This window comes from Salvelinus sp. IW2-2015, linkage group LG30, assembly GCF_002910315.2.
Source record: "Salvelinus sp. IW2-2015 linkage group LG30, ASM291031v2, whole genome shotgun sequence".
NCBI classification, from domain to species: Eukaryota; Metazoa; Chordata; class Actinopteri; order Salmoniformes; family Salmonidae; genus Salvelinus; species Salvelinus sp. IW2-2015.
This window is the reverse complement of record NC_036869.1, coordinates 17,172,500-17,191,570: the sequence shown is the minus strand read 5'-3', so window position 1 is coordinate 17,191,570 and position 19,071 is coordinate 17,172,500. Positions and strand designations below refer to the sequence as shown.

Genomic DNA, 19,071 nt, shown 5'->3' with positions numbered 1-19,071 from the left:
TATGTCGATATAGGACTTGTTTTACTGTGGATATAGATACTTTTGTACCTGTTTCCTCCAGCATCTTCACAAGGTCCTTTGCTGTTGTTCTGGGATTGATTTGCATTTTTTGCACCAAAGTACGTTCATCTCTAGGAGACAGAACGCACTTCCTTCCTGAGCGGTATGACGGCTGCGTGGTCCCATGGTGTTTTTACTTGCATACTATTGTTTGTACAGATGAACGTGGTACCTGCAGGCATTTGGAAATTGCTCCCAAGGATGAACCAGACTGGTGCAGGTCTACACAATTTTTTCTCAGGTATTGGCTGATTACTTTGATTTTCCCATGATGTCAAGCAAAGAGGCACTGATTTTGAAGGTAGGCCTTGAAATACATCAACAGGTACACCTCCAATTGACTCAAATTATGTCAATTAGCCTATCAGAAGCTTCTAAAGCCATGACATCCTTTTCGGGAATTTTCCAAGCTGTTTAAAGGCACAGTCAAATTAGTGTGTGTAAACTTCTGACCCACTGGAATTGTGATACAGTGAATTATAAGTGAAATAATCTATCTGTAAACAATTGTTGGAAAAATTACTTGTGTCGTGCACAAAGTAGATGTCCTAACCGACTTGCCAAAACTATAGTTTYTTAACAAGAAATGTGTGGAGTGGTTGAAAAACAAGTTTTAATGACCCCAACCTAAGTGTATGTAAACTTCCGACTTCAACTGTAGGTCAATGGTCTTACATTAGTGGGCTGTGTGGTCAAAATTCTATGCAACTCTATGCAACACACTGAGCAATAAACAACATGAATAAGGTAAAACAGTCAAATGTTACATCTGTCCATAGGCTATGTGGTATTAGTATTATGAGGAACAATTCTACTGGTGCTCTGGTTTTTGTGTCACTGTTTCCTTGYACAAATCACAATTTTGTATGAGTGRACCTACACCTGGTTGGCATCTTTTGGATTTTGGAAAGAGGAGGGGTTCTTTTGGCTCTTAGACTTGGCCGAGGCTTTAAGAAGGGAGGGGATGTTGATTTGTCTGCTACCGACTTGTCTGCCGTGGTTCTGCCACTTGTACTAGGCGAAACATCTCAGACTTTCCCCGCAGACCCAAATCTAGAAGCTGGCGGAAGCTAGCAGMCAAGCAAGATTTGGTTCTGGATTGCAGAGATTACCTTTAATATGATTAGTCTTCTGTAAACATTACATGGAATACATATTCCAAGAAAAGGGTAACATACACAAATATACAATGATGTCTTTAAAGGGACTTTGAAATCATAATGTTTTCAGACCTCAAAAGTAGTCTGTCATTATGATTCCAATGTTAGTGTAGATCCAGCTACATGCCCCAAATTAATAGATGGATAAGCACCAAATAAAATCATATATTTTCCATTCACTTTAATTGAGGCATATAGACCTAGCTGTCCGGTTAACCTTTGCTGGGATTAGCTGACAGACACCATCATTGTCAGAAAGAAACCCAATGGCATCAATAAGGTACACTGGCTAAAAAAGATCAGAGAAATGCCTCATAGGCTGACAAGTAATCTTTACGTTGTGACAGGTGAATACTCTCTGTGTGTTTGTGTGGTAGGGCAAATATTTACAAACTTTGTCCAAAGTGCAGTGGTGTGCTCTTTCACATTGCTCTCAAGCAATGTCATCACAAGCTTATTTGAGTATACTCTTGACCTCACTTCCTATAACCATATTACTGTCAATTTTATTCCTGGGAAATTSTTAATATGTTCAATTAATCTAGAGTGGAAACAATGTTTCCTTTTAGGTCTGTCATAGTGGTTGACACTTTTGACTGTACAAAGACTGAAGCAGGGTGGGTCTCAAGCAATACTGCATGTGGAGCAGTGATAAACTCACAAATTCATGATATTCTTCTTTGTCTAATGTATTTTCTTTAACCATTTCAACTTGTGGTGMGTATCTGGAGTTTGAAAAAAAAAACTCCAGGGCTCTTACATGCAGTATTCTCTGGTCAAAAATTGCAAGATAACATTGTTAGAAACCATATCCAATAAGTGTCCTTATAGTAAAGTTAGCCAACCAGAGCCTGAGGGGGAACGAGACTGTGTCCAATCCAAGACAGTCTGTCATTTTAGTCCGTGTCGGAAGTTGAATGAAGCCCTTTTTCAGAGAGAGAGAGAGAACGAGAGAGAAAGAAAATGTTTAATTAATCTGGTCCCCAGGTGACATGGAAGTTGAAACCCTATCCAATCCAACTTCCTGTAGGATCAAAGAGGTAAGCATAGCTCCAGGTAGCAGAGGTTCACGGCCCAATCAAATTGTTCCATGGCCATGCCAGATAATCTGCTCCAGAGGCCTAATAGCTCAATTAGACAGGACAAGGTCTAAATCTTAATGCTGTGTCATTCAACAGCTACCCATGACTCCCTAAGCCTCCAACGGCTGAATAAAAAACCATTGTTTCATAAATATTTCATAACATCAGTGTACATTTTAGGAAGTGGATGCCCTCAAGCAAAGGTTGTCCTGATTAATTTCAAAACAGTAAAGCAGCGACAGAGAGGCTCCTGTAAAGAGCTTYACTGCCAGAATAAAAATACAGATTTCGGAGTATTGGTAACATTGGCATCTTTATAATTCTGTGAATAAGAGCCCCTGCAAAATGAATGGAATATAACATTGTGTACTGTACTATATATCAGCATGCACTGAAAGATGCCCATGTGGGCGGGTTGAACCCTCTATACTTCTGGGACAGCCTTGAGAGGAGCATTGAGTAACAGTTCCCTTTGCATTGTGACATCCCCCTTTGACTCAGTAAACAGAACAGAATGATCGGTAAACTATACAGAATGGGGAGTATTTGTTGTAGTAAATGAAATCGAGGACTCATACCTAAAAAAGTATGTGTTACCGTGTCAAAATCACACAGGCAATTTCAAAGGGCAAGAGGAGTGCTTTTCCATGCATTTTCAAAACATATTTCAATAAGGTGTCAATTTCAAGTCAAATCCTTAGCACCACAAGTAGAGGTCGACAAGGGGACACATGCCATATCTGACATACAGTAGAGGCCTATCTGTTATCTGAATAACTCTGTGCGCTCACCTCCCATGCAAGGGTGTAGATATTTTGAGGGGTATATGGAGGGGTATTTTGAAAACACAGTATAAGTGGAAGGATAAGTGAAATTTGTTGCACCCTCAACAACTACTGTGATTATTATTATTTGACCATGCTGGTCATTTATGAACATTTGAACATCTTGGCCATGTTCTGTTATAATCACCACCCGTCACAGCCAGAAGAGGACTGGCCACCCCTCATAGCCTGGTTCCTCTCTAGGTTTATTCCTAGGTTTTGGCCTTTCTAGGGAGTTTTTCCTAGCCACCGTGCTTCTACACCTGCATTGCTTGCTGTTTGGGGTTTTAGGCTGGGTTTCTGTACAGCACTTTGAGATATCAGCTGATGTAAACAGGGCTTTATAAATACATTTGATTTGATTTGATTTGATAGGCCCCCCATCATGAAAACAGCTTACTTCCTGCATTTCAACACATTTTGCCATGGGGCAGAGAGAAACATTTGCAGTTTAATAATGCTATTCTACACATTGTGTCATGAATCTGAGAGACAATTTTGCAGTTTTAAAGCAACTTCTGGGGCAGGGATTAAAATCTGCTGTTTTATAGCTCATCTCATGCTATTCTTCCCATATTGCTAAGAGGATGAGAGAAAATGTTGCAGTTTTAAAGTAACTGTCCAGTGAAAATCTTACTTTTAGAAGTTACTATTCTGTTAACTCATACCCAAGTAATGTTGTTGACTCATCCTATACTCATATTTGTGGCCAAAGTATAAATAGGAGAAAAAACACTTTAAAAACCCCACCTCAAATTTGTATCTCAAATATACTGTTCAAAAAATGCTTGCTATTTCCTTATAGAGGAGGATGATCTGGCCAATCAACGTTCTACTCGCAGGAATATTTTGTATGACCGGTATATGCTCACACCATTCTGTTGTTGGGGTACGCCCACACCATTCCAACACAGAAAAGCTGCTGTAATTAACATATTTCATAGAAATCTGCAAACACTGGGCAGTTACTTTAAAGGTTGACAAAAATAACAGCTTTAAACTGTATAAKTGATCAATGCACCATCATACCAGGTCATTTAATGCTTAGAAATCTAAACAAATGAATGAATAAGATATTTGGCTACAGAAGTGCCATTTCTTACCAATCTCTACAGCTTCCGTCCAAAAACAAATCCTGTGAAATGACATCATGACATACTGGAGGAYTTACTGGCTAGCTACAAGTGACTAGCTTAGTTAACAAACTAGCTACGTCGGTCGTGGTACACATGACCAAAATCACACACCGATGAACCCCCAAAGGCACACCCCATTTCTTTTGTTCGTGCCCAAAGTCAACTGTTAAAGCAAATTTCCCGCAATTCTATACATGTTGACATTGCTAATGACATGTCCATATACTATCTGGGTTGTTCTGACCTCCAGGGGGCTCCCACCCCACCCAAATAAGATAGGATATACATTTAATTGGGGGGGGGGGGGGGGGGGGGGCAGTCGACCTTTTCAGAATATTGGGGGGGACCCATCCCCGTGGCAATTTCATCTATGCTCCCAAGGCCTTTTCCAAGCAAGTTCTTGGTGTGGTGTTTTCTCAAATTTGGCAGCTACATGATTTTACAGCTGTCATTTCAACATACACTGTAGTAGAGAAAGTTGTTTTTATAAAAACCCACCCCCTTCTCTCTCGGGGCGCCTCTCTCTCCCTCTCCCTCTGTCATTGCGCGAGTCGAGTTGACCCACAGTTTAGTGCTGACTATGGTTTACAGAACATCTGCCAGCAGCACCATTGTACCACAGTGCAGCTGTCACCATTACTTAATCCGCATTGGTTTGCAGCAAAAAGACAATTGAGCAAGACAACTCAACCACGCTGAACCCCTGCGCCCTGGTCATCGATTCAGAACGGTCAGAGGTGGACTTTGCCCACAATTTTTGGACTCTTTTGGGGAATGCTAAAGAGGAGGATACGCTATTTGGAACATGTTACTGGGAAAATTGGTACGGTAAAGTTGTTGCATAATTGTTGTATTCTGAAATGTAGTCTTGAAATTCTTGGATTTCTTTTGGACAACCTGACAAAATGCAAAATGCGTCCTTGCAACATATTGATAGGTGTAGGGAATAAATTGTACTTTGAATCGTATTGACAGGCGTCCAGATCTTGCAAGCGAGCTATTAGTAAACGTATGTAATTATTCATCCTATTCAWTAATATATTGTCTTCAACGAAAATAAACAATTAATTAATAGCCACATTTTCGGTAGGCTACAGTCTGCAAATAGTGGCACACGCACTTGTTTACCCMGGCAAGTAAACAAGCTAATTGGCTAATGATTAATATTTTGAAGTCATGTACTGTAAGGCTCCATTACGTTCTGTGACTAATTGTTCTTCATTCATCTTAAATGATGCCAGCTATTATTTGAACGTTTCAACTGAAACGGAATAGGCAGGCCTGTMTCAGATGTATCAGTTTAACTGCAACAGTTCAGGTGAACTTGAAACAATATTGTCGCAAATGAGTGACAGGAATCGTCTGTTCAGATTGATTAGCCTATAATTAATCACATTCATTTAAGTCTTCTCTTAATTTACTTAAATATCAGCCTCTTATTGAGATGTTTATTTGTTTATCCCCCCCAGAAAATGTCACATATAAAAATATTTGTTTCAATAGCCCAGCAAACTTGTACAAAATAAATAATAATCTAAATAAATACACTTGGGGGTCTATTCAGGGATCAAATTACCTCGTTCGAAATACAATGAACATGGGGGTAGTTTTTAAAAAGCAACATTTGTGTAGGAAATATTTTGCCATGATAATTAAGTTATTATACATAAATTCAGATTWTCTGTTCTCCATTAGGAAAACAAACCTCTCTTCAAACTGCGTCAATCCGTGGGCTGTTTATGGAATAACAAAAGACAACCACTTGTTGTGATGAATTTAAAGGAGTATTTCAAGCTAAASAAATATTATGTTCCTCTCTTCAATGATTGTTGAATCATATCTGAAGCTCAACACATACAGTACATACACTAGTAACAAAATATTTGTCAAAATGATGGTGCTATGGTTAGACCAGAGTRAAATATGGGCTGTAGGTCAAATACTTATTAGCCTATTTGAGGTGCACTTGATTTTGCTGTAAATGTGCACTTTTGGGACTATTCCATTGGTTCCATTGTACAGTGTAAGCTAAATCATGCTCAGCTTGAGTATTTGAATGTAGTTGACATCAACCAGTATACAAATACTAAGTTGTCACAYTACCTACCTATAACTMGTATTTTCGCACTAGTAGAAAATTATTTTMGGATTTGTTTGAATTCATCAGGTGGATTACCTCATGGTCTAGGCTTGACTCCTTGATTCTGATGTTGTGTGAACAGCTTTAGGATGACGTGTATCTCTTCTTCTCAGTTAGTTGTTCTCTTCGCACTCCTTGCGGGATCCAGTGTTAGTGTGGCATATGTCTTTCAAGCAAGTCGACCTGGAGAAGATGCAGGATCTCCGCCACAAACCAAAAGTGAGAYATTAATCTCTGTGTTGACATCTGGCCTTTCCTGCCCTGACACTCAATTGGCTAATAATGGTTTTATTACAGTAGAGTAAAATAGAGAATAATATAACTGTTTTGTCCCTTCGAGGATGGKAATTGTTCTTTGGCATCACCACTGTTCATTTTCTTCCATATTGTACCTTTTTTCTGGAACTGTAGTAACCCAATATTTAAGATTGACGTTACATTTTCTGCAGCTTGATCGCCTTTAGCCRTTGTCTTGTCATAATCCCATAGTTTTTTATGTGCAACACACAAACTGMGTTTACCAGGCTACATTTTCAATGCATTGAAGTATTTTCTAGTGAATATGGTATCCATACTAGGACACGTCCATGGGAAGTTGAGTCAGAGTCACTTGGAGTTGGCGTGTCTCCTTAGCATTGTGTAATGGTGTTCTCTTGTCCCAGCTATCTCAGACTCCCTGTGGGTTAGCTCAGCAGGATCATGTAAGGGCAGATGTTTCGAATTGGAAGAAGCTTTACCGCCAGGTTGCAGATGTGACAACTTGTGCAAAACCTACTACAGCTGCTGCTCAGATTTCGATGAGCACTGTTTAAAAACAGGTTTGTGTACCAGCTTGTCTTTGAACTATTTTCTCTTAKGGTGTCTCTTACTGTGGTGCCATGGTATAATTGCACAATAGGCCCGAMGGGGTGTGGTATATGGCCGTATACCACTAACACCCGAYGTGCATTATTGCTATTATACCATGGCTAAGGGCTGTTCTTAAGCATCACGCAACAAGGAGTGCCTGTATACWGCCCTTAGCCGTGGTATATTGGCCGTATACCACAAACACCCGAGGTGCCTTAATGCTATTATCAACTGGTTACCAACGTAATTATAGCAGTAAAAATAAATGTTTTGTCATACCCATGGTATACGGTCTGATGTACCATGGGTTTTAGCCAATCAGCATTCAGGGCTCGAACCACCAAGTTTACAATCCCCAATATGAACAGATTATAACCATCCACTACTTTTGAAAATAATTAAACCAAATAAAAAAAATGGCTGATATTGAATTTGCTTTCTGATTGATTTGTGTGCATGAGTCATGACTATGGTCCTGTTGTAGCTAGTTGTTGATGCTGAATACAGACTCTTATGTCCCTTCCCTGGTGCAGCGGGTGGCTTTGAGTGCAGTGAAGATCGCTGTGGGGAGACGAGGAATGATGAGCATGCATGCCACTGCTCAGAAGATTGTCTGGAGAAAGGAGACTGCTGCACCAACTACAAAGCCCTCTGCAAAGGTACACACTCAAACTTGGGATGTATGAAAGGCTGTTGAAGAAAGTTAATTTAGGTCAGTTCATTCCATATTGAGACACAAATGGGAAGGCAGTTGGTTAGAAGGTGACATAGGATGTGGGCTTTGGMTTCTTGTCTTGCATTTTCCTTTGGACAGAAGTGCATTAGCTTCACATATGTTGTTTGCTCTACAATGAACCGATAAAAAGTGCAAGCTGTGAGTAACTTTCACATTCTTCATGTATTATACGTATCATCCTCATACTCTGACAACCCTTGCTAATCTGCATATTTTCGAAATGAAGAAGTGAAACATTGCAACAAGCAGTGTGAAGAAAATTCTTATTTTGAATCAAATTCCAAWGTACCGGCAACAGACTTTTACTAGATCATGTGCTAGACTTTTCCAATTCTCCTATTGCAGGAGACKCTAAATGGGTGGACGGTGAGTGTGAGGACATCACAGGCCCTGAATGTCCTGCAGGGTAGGTTTGAATCAAAAACTCAAGAATGTTTTCTTATTATTTATGATTTTYTCCTCAGAAACAGCGACAATGGCTTCATGGTCTGGGGAAAGTGGCAGCAGTTGAGCAGTCACCTCCAACTTGGACTGGAACCAGTAGCCCTGTTGGCACTAACACTGCTAGGCCATATGGTTCCCATATAATTTGTGTAAACTAAAGAAGTGACATCTTATCAACATGAKATTTTCCATGACAGCTTTTGAGTATTTGATCATTCTTCCCAGTTTTATCCGCCCTCCTCTGATCATGCTGTCGGTGGATGGGTTCCGGGCCTCCTACATGAAGAAGGGCAAAGCGGTGATCCCCAACKTGGAGAAACTGAGTAAGTCACTCCCACTCACATCCTGACACTAGATAGGCCATACTGTAGCTAATGGCGTTGAAAGCAGAAAAGGTGAAGTACCCAGGKAACTTGCATGTCAATCACATTTATTTTATAAAGTCGTTTTTACGTTAGCAGTTGTCATAAAGTAGCTTACAGATACCCAGCCTAAAACCCCAAAGAGCAAGCCATGCAGAGGCAGAAGCACAGTGGCTAGGAAAAACTGCATAGAAGGCATAGGGGTGTCTAGGAAAAAAACACCTGCTACTCTACTCTATTATGTTTTAGATCAGAATGGATGTGTTTAGTTATCATGCAGTGTGATGAAAGATTCTAGGCTACTGATCATTGGCTAATTTATTTCCATWTAGGAACATGTGGCACTCATGCACCCTACATGCGACCAGTGTACCCCTCCAAAACTTTCCCCAATTTGTATACTCTTGCCACGGTATGTTTACTTATTCCGATGCATGTCCATATGAATTTCCACTGTTTTATTGAAACTTGAAATAAAATATGTTTTCAATTAGATGGTTTCCAATACATGTCCATGTACATTGTAACAGCATGTAACAACATTATAATAACATTGTAACAACTTTTAAACAGATCAATTATGTTTCAATGATGTTTCTCTGGTAACTCTGTGAGTTGTGATGTTTTCAAGGGGCTTTATCCTGAGTCTCARGGAATAGTGGGAAACTCCATGCATGACCCRGTGTTCGACGCCAACTTCCACTTGAGGGGGAGGGAGAAACTGAACCACCGCTGGTGGGGTGGCCAACCTGTGAGTGTATAGATACTGTCCAATTCTTCACACTTACACSGTTTTTAAACTTAGGGAAATACACCAATACGTTTGCAGAAGCACAATGACATTTCTAGTGTAAGATAGCAACTTGGAGCAGCATCAAGTGGTTAAGAATGGATAAGATAATAAGTGAATGGGTTTTTTGCATACTGTATGCCTCATGTTTTATATCTGTGCTTGGAACAATGCTTGTTTCCCTGTATGTCTGTAGATCTGGATCACTGCAGAGAAGCAAGGGGTGAAGGCAGGCACCTTCTTCTGGCCGTGGTGTGTTAACTCTCTTTGTCAATTACTTTTWGTTTTTTGACTGTCAGTTTTGCCCTTTATGAATGTGTTATTCAGTGCGTTTCTATGGGCTATAGCAGTAAAGGCCAAATTCAATATTGTATCAAATCATTTGTATATATATTTTTTATACCTACAGGGGTCCAAATATTCCAAATCAAATAGCTAAAGGATCCATGGTATTACCATCTTTAAACCCCCCCTCCATTGAGTGGTGAAACTTAGTATAAAGATGATGATAAGGGTCAATATGCATACAAATAAGTTGTGATTTTACTTGTGAAATGACGCAAACATTTGCATATCTATGACCTAATAAGCACGAGGGAGCTGGTCCATCCTACAGCACATCTTTACAAACAATACCCCCCATACAAGCAGACACATTGGCCATTGAGCTCTCAAAGCATGGTAGCGTAGAGCCCAGCTTGTTTTGCTAGCAAGTTTCCCTAATTAGTATACAAACATGAGAGCCACGTTAGACTGCCAGACGAACACTTTGGTTGATATTTCTACGTTTTGGCACCCTTTTGGATTTTTGAGATACCTTGGTCAGTATACTTGACTGACATGTCTGTGTCGTTGCAGGGTGATTCCACTGGAGAGGAGAATCCTGACCATCTTGCGTTGGCTAAGTCTTCCTGACGATGAGAGGTTAGATATTCATCCCCAATGCTCATTTCATGTTAACATCAACCTGTGCCAACCTCACTTCCACCAATTTGTCCAACCAAATTTCCCCAAGACACTCAGATGGACTAATTTGGGAGGGGGCGGGAGCATTAATATATATAAGAGTATTAATAGATACTGAATAGAGAAGCAAGCTACTGTACTGATTATGGGTCAGTGGTTGAGCTGTGTGTCTGTACTGGGGTCAGTGGTTGAGCTGTGTGTCTGTACTGGGGTCAGTGGTTGAGCTGTGTGTCTTGTCTGGGGTCAGTGGTTGAGCTGTGTGTCTGTACTGAGCCAGTGGTTGAGCTGTGTGTCTGTACTGAGGTCAGGTTGAGCTGTGTGTCTGTACTGAGGCAGTGGTTGAGCTGTGTGTCTGTACTGAGGTCAGTGGTTGAGCTGTGTGTCTGTACGTGAGTATGGGTCAGTGGTTGAGCTGTGTGTCTGTACTGAGGTCAGGGTTGAGCTGTGTGTCTGTACTGAGGTCAGTGGTTGAGCTGTGTGTCTGTACTGAGTATGGGCAGTGGTTGAGATGTGTGGCTGTACTGAGTATGGGTCAGTGGTTGAGATGTGTGTCTGTACTGAGTATGGGTCAGTGGTTTGAGATGTGTGTCTGTGTGCTATTTCTAGGCCCTATGTGTACGCTGTCCACTCAGAGCAGCCTGACACCTTCGGACACAGACTGGGGCCCTTCAGCACTGAGGTGAGCTCCTCTGATTGGGCCAGAAATAACCTCATCCCCAGGCTCAAATTGGTTCGACAGAGAGAGCGAGAGCTGGCTGGTGGACGAAATTAGGCCAAAGATGGTTAATGGTTGCTATGGGGTTGTGTGGGTGTGGTGGGGGAAGTTTCACGTAAGAGCAACTCATTTTAAGGGGCTAAAGAGCTAAATCATGTTGCGCTCTCTAACTACGGTGATATTTACGCATCGATACTGTAAATACAGGTAAAATGTTATCATGAACCACAATTMACAAATTCCAGAGATTGTTCTTCAGGCATGACTTACTGTAGTAACCTTGGTGTGTTTTGTGTGCTGTAGTTGGACAACCCCCTGAGGGAGATTGATAATGTCATTGGACAGCTGATGAACGGCCTGAAGCAGATGAACCTACACCGCTGTGTCAACATCATCGTCGTTGGAGACCATGGTATGGAAGAATAGACCACAATGTTGAATTGTATCTGCACTAGCCTATGTCTACTCTGGTTAACTGACTTAATATTTTGTTAATTTAACTAGGCAAGTCAGTTAAGAACACATTCTTATTTACAWTGTTGCCCTACCGGGGAACAGTGGGTTAACTGCCTTGTTCAGGGGTAGAACAACAGATTTTTACGTTGTCAGCTCAGGGATTCAATCCAGCAACCTTTTGGTTACTGGCCCAACACTCTAACCACTTTGCTACCTGCCACCCCTGAATAACACCCAAACCAGATGTCTTTCCCTGATGTCTTGATAACATTGTGAAAATATCCATATTTACCTTGTTGTAATCTGGTTATTTGATGTCTCTACAACCAGAAAACCATTTTACAAGCATAAAATCATGTTTTTTWAAATGTTTATTAACCTTGGCTTATGTTAACTTGTCTCTTTCTCCCCCTAGGAATGGAGGAGGCCCACTGTGATAGGACTGAGTTCCTCAGTACCTATCCTGTGAACGTGGATGAGATCAATCTGATCCCTGGATCTCTTGGGAGAATCCGGGCCCGGGATCCCAAATCAACCACCTGTGAGTTACACAGTACTGTAAGAGAATGGATGGAGCAGGCTAGATGTGTGAACTKGAATGTGTTCACACATATTTCTTTCTTTCTAGTTTATTTTCCTATGTGTCTGTTTTACTTTTTTATGTTTACTTTTTTCAGATGACCCAAAAGTAGTTGTGGCAAATCTTACAGTAAGTGCACATGGGGGGGGGGGAATTATTATGTTTTTGTTAGATATTTTGCTGGCTGTGTAGAACTTACAGTAAGTCATCTACATGTGTGGTCACAGAGTCCATGTAATGACCTTGTTTTTCAGTGTAAAATGCCAACCCAGCACTTTAAGCCTTACTTGAAACAACACCTCCCGAAACGGCTTCACTACGCCAACAACCGCAGAATTGAGGCTGTCCACTTACTCATGGAGAGAAAGTGGCACGTTGCTTGGTATTGTATTTTTCTACACTACTAGTACTATCAACTCAACTAGATTAAGTTAAAAGCATTATATGGAATTTGTGGACTAATTGGTTTTTGTGTAATGCTTTTTATTTTGTATATTCTTTCTATGTGATGCAGGAAAGTACCTGAAAACAGGAGGCATCCTGGGAGATGTGGTTTCTTTGGTGACCACGGATTTGACAATAAGATCACCAGTATGCGGGTAAACACTTAAATTAACATTCTATCAGTGCAACATTTTTCAGATACTGTACTGTATTCTTAGCTGCTTGTGCTTACATTGTTTCCAATATTTGTTCCCTATATAGACAATCTTTTTGGGCTATGGACCAAGCTTTATGTTCCAGACCAAAGTGGCAGAATTTGAAAATATCGAGTTGTARAATGTCATGTGCGGTACGATTTCTTTCTGTACTTATTAAGTGCTAGTACGAGCTTATTTGTTGGCACCCCTTATTACTCTGAAACCAATATTTACAAGAGTTATTTCATAACCAGGAAATATAAAGTCTCTGTGGAAACTTTGTTGCATACCAAATCCATCTCATATGCCCTTCTTTCCCAGACCTCCTGGGCTTAGTCCCTGCCCCTAACAATGGAACCCATGGCAGTCTGAATGACATGCTGAAAGCTCCTCCTTTCACACCGATCATGCCAGAGGAAGTGACCGCACCCACCACCTCTGACACCACCTCTGCCACAACCTACGACTTGGGATGTAGCTGTGACAATGAGGTCAGTGGTGAGGTCATGKCTGGAAACCAACTCAAAGAGTTTCATAGGGTAACAGGGTTGGGGTACATTCCATTTTCATTTCAGGTCATTTGGGAGCCACATTGAAATTCCAATTCCTTTCCATTTATTACAACTTAATGACACATACATTCTTGAAATCACTTCTTAAAGGTAACAATTAAGTACCTTACTGTTGGTTTCAATTAAAATGGTCAAAAAGAAACAAAAATAGCTTCTTAGCAAAGAGCAATTTCRCAAGCAAGAATTTAGCTCGGACTGTCTGGGACTGGTCTGATTAGGGAGGTAAAACTGAAAACTAGCTGGTATTGGCAGAGAGGTTTGGAACTCTCTTTCTTATAATYGRGCCGGAGGGGATGGGTGCCGRTTTACGGGCTCCTAACCAACTGTTCAATTTTGTTTGTTTTTTCGCATTGTTTGTAACWAATTTTGTACATAATGTTGCTGCTACCATCTCTTATGACCGAAATGAGCTTCTGGACATCAGAATTGCGATTAATCAACTCGAACTGGACAAAGATGTTATTTTAATGAATCCGACGCGAAGGATTTACTGCTTTGTCAAGACAATGCCCAAAACCCCATCATCAGCATGAAGAAAACATGGAGGGAAAGGTGGAGGAGGGCGGGGTGCCTTGTAAGAATTTGCCGACGAGTAGGTAAAGCACCACTTCCCTCCGTATTATTGGCCAACGTGCAATCATTGGAAACAAACTGGACGATCTACGATTGAGACTATCCTACCAACGGGACATTAAAAACTGTAATATCTTATGTTTCACCGAGATGTGGCTGAATGACGACACGGATAATATAGAGCTGGCTGGCTTCTCCGTGCATCGGCAGGACAGAGCAGCTACGTCTMGTAAGARGAGGGGCGGAGGTGTGTGTCTATTTGTCAATAACTGCTGGTGCGCGATGTCTAATATCAAAGAAGTCTCAAGGTATTGCTTGCCTGAGGTAGAATACCTCATGATAAGCATTAGACCACACTGTCTACCAAGAGAGTTCTCATCTATATTATTCGTAGCCGTCTATGTACCACCACAAACCGATGCRGGCACTAAGACTGCACTCAACGAGCTGTATAAGGCCATAAGAAAACCAGAAAATGCTKYTCCAGAAGRGGTGCTCCTAGTGGCCGYGAACTTTAATGCAGGCTAACTTAAATCAGTTTTACCTAATTTCTACCAGCATGTCACATGTGCAACCAGAGGAAAAATAAATCTAGACCACCTTTACTCCARACACAGAGACGCGTACAAAGCTCTCCCTCGCCCTCCATTTGGAAAATCTGACCATAATTATATCCTCCTGATTCCTGCTTACATGCAAAAATTAAAGCAGGAAGTACCAGTGACTCACTTAATACGGAAGTGGTCAGATGACGTGGATGCTATGCTACAGGACTGTTTTGCTAGCACAGACTGGAATATGTTCCAGGATTCATCCAATGGTATTGAGGAGTATWCCACCTCAGTCACCTGCTTCATCAATAAGTGCATCGACGACGTTGTCCTCACAGTGACCGTACATACATTTCCCAACCAGAAGCTATAGATTACAGGCAACATCRGCACCGAGTTAAAGGCTAGAGCTGCCGCTTTCAAAGAGCGGGACACTAATCTGGACGCTTATGAGAAATCCCGCTATGCCCTCAAATTAACCATCGAACAGGCAAAGCGTCAATACAGGACTAAGATTGAATCCTACTACACCGGCTCTGATGCTCGTCGGATGTGGCAGGGCTTGAAAAATATTATGCACTACAAAGGGAAACACAGCCGCAAGCTGCCCAGTCAAGCGAGCCTACCAGTCGAGCGAAATGCCTTTTATGCTCGCTTTGAGCCAAGAAACACTGAAGTATGCATGAGAGCACCAGCTGTTCCGGACGACTGTGTGATCACGCTCTCGGTAGCCGATGTGAGCAAGACCTTTAAACAGGTCAACATTCACAAAGCCGCGGAGCCAGATGGATTACCAGGACGTGTACTCAAAGCATGCGCGGACCAACTGGCCAGTGTCTTCACTGACATTTTCAACCTCTCCCTGACCTAATCTGTAATACCTACATGTTTCAAACAGACCACCATAGTATAGTCCCTGTGCACAAGGAAGCGAAGGTAACCTGCCTAAATGATTACCGCCCCGTAGCACTCATGTCGGTGGCCATGAAGTGCTTTGAAAGGCTAGTGATGGCACACATCAACACCATCATGCAGTAAACCCTTGACCCACTCCAATTTGCGTACTGTCACGCCCTGACCGTAGATTGCTTTGTATGTTTCTATTTTTAGTTTGGTCAGGGTGTGATGTGGGTGGGTATTCTATGTTGTAGGTCTAGYTTTTCTGTTTCTATGTGTTTGGCCTGGTATGGTTCTCAATCAGAGGCAGRTGTCTATCGTTGTCTCTGATTGAGAGCCATACTTAGGTAGCCTGTTTTCCCACTTGTGTTTGTGGGTGGTTATTTTCTGGTTAGTGTTTGTTGCACCTGTCAGAACTGTTAGTTGGTCGTTTTGTTGTTTTTGTTCGTGTATTCATTTTGATTAAAAGTATTATGGATACGTACCACGCTGCACTTTGGTCCTCCTCTCCTTCTCCCGACGACGTTCGTTACACGTACTGCCCCAACAGTTCCACAGATGACGCAATCTCAATCGCACACTCAATCCACACTGCCCTTTCCCACCTGGACAAAAGGAACACCTATGTGAGAATGCTGTTCATTGACTACAGCTCAGCGTTCAACACCATAGTGCCCACAAAGCTCATCAATAAGCTAAGGACCCTGGGACTAAACACCCCCCTCTGCAACTGGATCCTGGACTTCCTGACCGGCCGCCCTCAAGTGGTAAGGGTAGGCAACAACACATCTGCCACGCTGATCCTCAACACTGGAGCCCCTCAGGGGTGTGGATTAGTCCCCTCCTGTACTCCCTGTTTACCCACGACTGGGTGGCCAAGCACGACTCCAACACCATCATTAAGTTTGCTGACGACACAACAGTGCTAGGCTTATCATCGACAACGATGAGACGGCCTATAGGGAGGAGGTCAGAGACTTGGCAGTGTCGTGCCAGGGCAACAACCTCTCCCTCAATGTGAGCAAGACAAAGGAGCTGATCGTGGACTATAGGAAAAGGCGGACCGAACAGGCTCCGATTAACATCAACGGGGCTGAAGTGGACCAGGTCAAGAGTTCCTTGGTGTCCACATCACCAACAAACGATCCTGGTCCAAACATAACAAGACAGTTGTGAAAAGGGCACAACAACACCTCYGGAGACTGAAAAGACCGTAATCTGTAAGACCGGCATCTGACCGTAAAGCGCTACAGAGCGTAGTGCGTACGACCCAGTGCATCACTGYTGCCAAGCTTCCTGCTATCCAGGACCTATATACTAGGAGGTGTCAGAGGAAGGCCCAATAAATTGTCAAAGACTCCAGTCACCCAAGTCATAGACTGTTCTCCCTGCTACAGCACGGCAAGTGGTACTGGAGCGCCAAGTTTAAAACCAAAAGGCTCCTTAACAGCTTCAGCCCCAAGCCATAAGAATGCTGAACAATTGATCAAATGGCCATTCCCCCCGCTTTGATTTTACATTGCTGCTACTCGCTGTTTATGAACTATGCATAGTCACTTTACAAATTACCTTGACTAACCTGTAACACCGCACATTGACTCGGTACCGGTACCCCCTGTATATAGCCTCATTATTGTTATGTAATATTNGGTGTCAGAGGAAGGCCCAATAAATTGTCAAAGACTCCAGTCACCCAAGTCATAGACTGTTCTCCCTGCTACAGCACGGCAAGTGGTACTGGAGCGCCAAGTTTAAAACCAAAAGGCTCCTTAACAGCTTCAGCCCCAAGCCATAAGAATGCTGAACAATTGATCAAATGGCCATTCCCCCCGCTTTGATTTTACATTGCTGCTACTCGCTGTTTATGAACTATGCATAGTCACTTTACAAATTACCTTGACTAACCTGTAACACCGCACATTGACTCGGTACCGGTACCCCCTGTATATAGCCTCATTATTGTTATGTAATATTCTTATGTTACTTTTCTTTTTTTTTTACTCTAGTTTATTTAGTAAATATTTTCTTAACTCTATTTCTTGAACTGCATTGTTGGTTGAGGGCTTTAAAGTAAGCATTTCACGGTAAGGTCTACCTACACCTGTTGTATTCGGCGCATGTGACAAATAACATTTGATTTGATTTGATTAACTAATTTACCGCCTGGTTGTGTCAATTAAGGCAATTAAGGTCACCATTATGAAAACCTAGGACACTAAAGAGGCCTTTATACTGACCCTGGAAAAACACCAAAAGAAAGATGCCCAGGGTCCCATGCCTTAGGCATGCTGCAAGGAGGCATGAGGACTGCAGATGTGGCCAGGGCAATAAATTACAATGTCCGTACTGTGAGACGCCTAAGACAGCGCTACAGGGAGACAGGACGGACAGCTGATTGTCCTCGCAGTGGCAGACCACGTGTAACAACACCTGCACAGGATCGGTACATCCGAACATCACACCTGCGGGACAGGTACAGGGTGGCAACAACAACTGCTCGAGTTACACCAGGAACGCACTGTTATGGCTCTCGTTTGTGGAATGACCGGACCAAGGTGCAGCGTGGTAGGRGTACATCGTTCTTTTTATTGATGACACCAAAAGCAAAAGCAAAATAACAARGACAAAAACGAAAGCGTCCCTTTTTCAAGGCAAATAAACTATACAGAAAACAAGAMCCCACAAAACCCAAAAGGAAACCCAAAAGGATCCCCAATCAGAGACAACGATAGACAACGATAGCCTCTGATTGGGAACTCAGCCAAAAACACAAAGAAATAGAAAACATTTCCCACCCGAGTCACACCCTGAGAATAATAAGACCCTAAGGTCAGGGCGTGACACGCACAATCACTCCATCAGTGCTCAGACTGTCCACAATAGGCTGGACTGAGGGCTTGTAGACCTGAGGGCTTGTAGGCCTAGCAATTAAATGGCACAGGTATTTCAAGCTGAAGAGTAAGCTTTACCAACTAAACTCGGTTACAGACACACCATGACAATGTGACACAACAACACCTATGGGCACTAACTAGGCAAGTCAGTTAAGACCAAATTCTTATTTACAATGATGGCCTACCCCAGCCAAACACTGGGCCAATTGTGCACTGCCCAATTGGACTCCCAATCACTGCCAGATGTGAGACAGCCTGGATTTGAACCAGGGACTGTAGTGACACTTCTTGCACTGAGATGCAGTGCCTTAGACCACTGTGCCACTCAAGAGCCCTGAAGGCCTCTGTCTTCTGTTACAGAACAAAGTAGAGGAGAACAATCAGAGATTCAGCCCAGCAGCAGATGGTAAGTGACTATCTTCTAGAGTGTGGTCGGTTACAGTTTACTTAAAGTGATAGTTCTCATTTTTGARGTTTTAGCTTATTTTCCACTTACCTAGGGTGTTGTGGAGACATCCAAACCATTTTWAAGTTTGTTAGCAGGTTATTTATCAACTTACCCCAGCCGTTGAGCTGAGCGCAGCTGCAGATCTGGGGCACGACAACCACTTTAACCGGCGGCCATGCCTACTTGCCTTAACAA

At 42.2% G+C, this 19,071-nt stretch overlaps 2 protein-coding genes across 5 annotated transcripts in view; one reads left to right on the top strand and one right to left on the bottom strand.

Moving 5' to 3' along the window:
• The window catches only part of LOC111954935 (DEP domain-containing mTOR-interacting protein), a 23,499-nt gene extending 16,978 nt beyond the window's left edge, over window positions 1-6,521 (bottom strand). Inside the window, exons 1-2 of one of the 3 annotated variants that reach the window (XM_023974875.2) lie at window positions 4,230-4,379; window positions 2,066-2,145 (exon numbers count right to left, since the gene is read on the bottom strand). Coding sequence is in view for 1 of the 3 variants with exons in the window: in XM_023974872.2 (XP_023830640.1) it covers window positions 4,230-4,278 (49 nt within the window). In the remaining 2 variants the exon portion in view is untranslated. Of the gene's footprint in view, window positions 1-2,065; window positions 2,146-4,229; window positions 4,385-6,438 lie in introns of those variants that run through there. The other 2 variants (XM_023974874.2, XM_023974872.2) reach the window with 2 other exon arrangements.
• LOC111954933 (autotaxin-like) overlaps window positions 4,791-19,071 on the top strand; it is a 41,318-nt gene continuing 27,037 nt past the window's right edge. The window contains 19 exon segments of one of the 2 annotated variants that reach the window (XM_070436105.1): window positions 4,791-5,085; window positions 6,516-6,621; window positions 7,065-7,220; window positions 7,785-7,910; window positions 8,333-8,393; window positions 8,657-8,754; window positions 9,126-9,205; window positions 9,425-9,544; window positions 9,780-9,835; window positions 10,442-10,507; window positions 11,156-11,228; window positions 11,568-11,676; window positions 12,136-12,261; window positions 12,398-12,429; window positions 12,555-12,682; window positions 12,815-12,899; window positions 13,006-13,093; window positions 13,263-13,432; window positions 18,789-18,834. In XM_070436105.1, coding sequence (XP_070292206.1) covers window positions 5,068-5,085; window positions 6,516-6,621; window positions 7,065-7,220; window positions 7,785-7,910; window positions 8,333-8,393; window positions 8,657-8,754; window positions 9,126-9,205; window positions 9,425-9,544; window positions 9,780-9,835; window positions 10,442-10,507; window positions 11,156-11,228; window positions 11,568-11,676; window positions 12,136-12,261; window positions 12,398-12,429; window positions 12,555-12,682; window positions 12,815-12,899; window positions 13,006-13,093; window positions 13,263-13,432; window positions 18,789-18,834 — 1,744 coding nt within the window. In that variant the 5' untranslated portion in view covers window positions 4,791-5,067. 2 annotated transcript variants of the gene reach the window in all.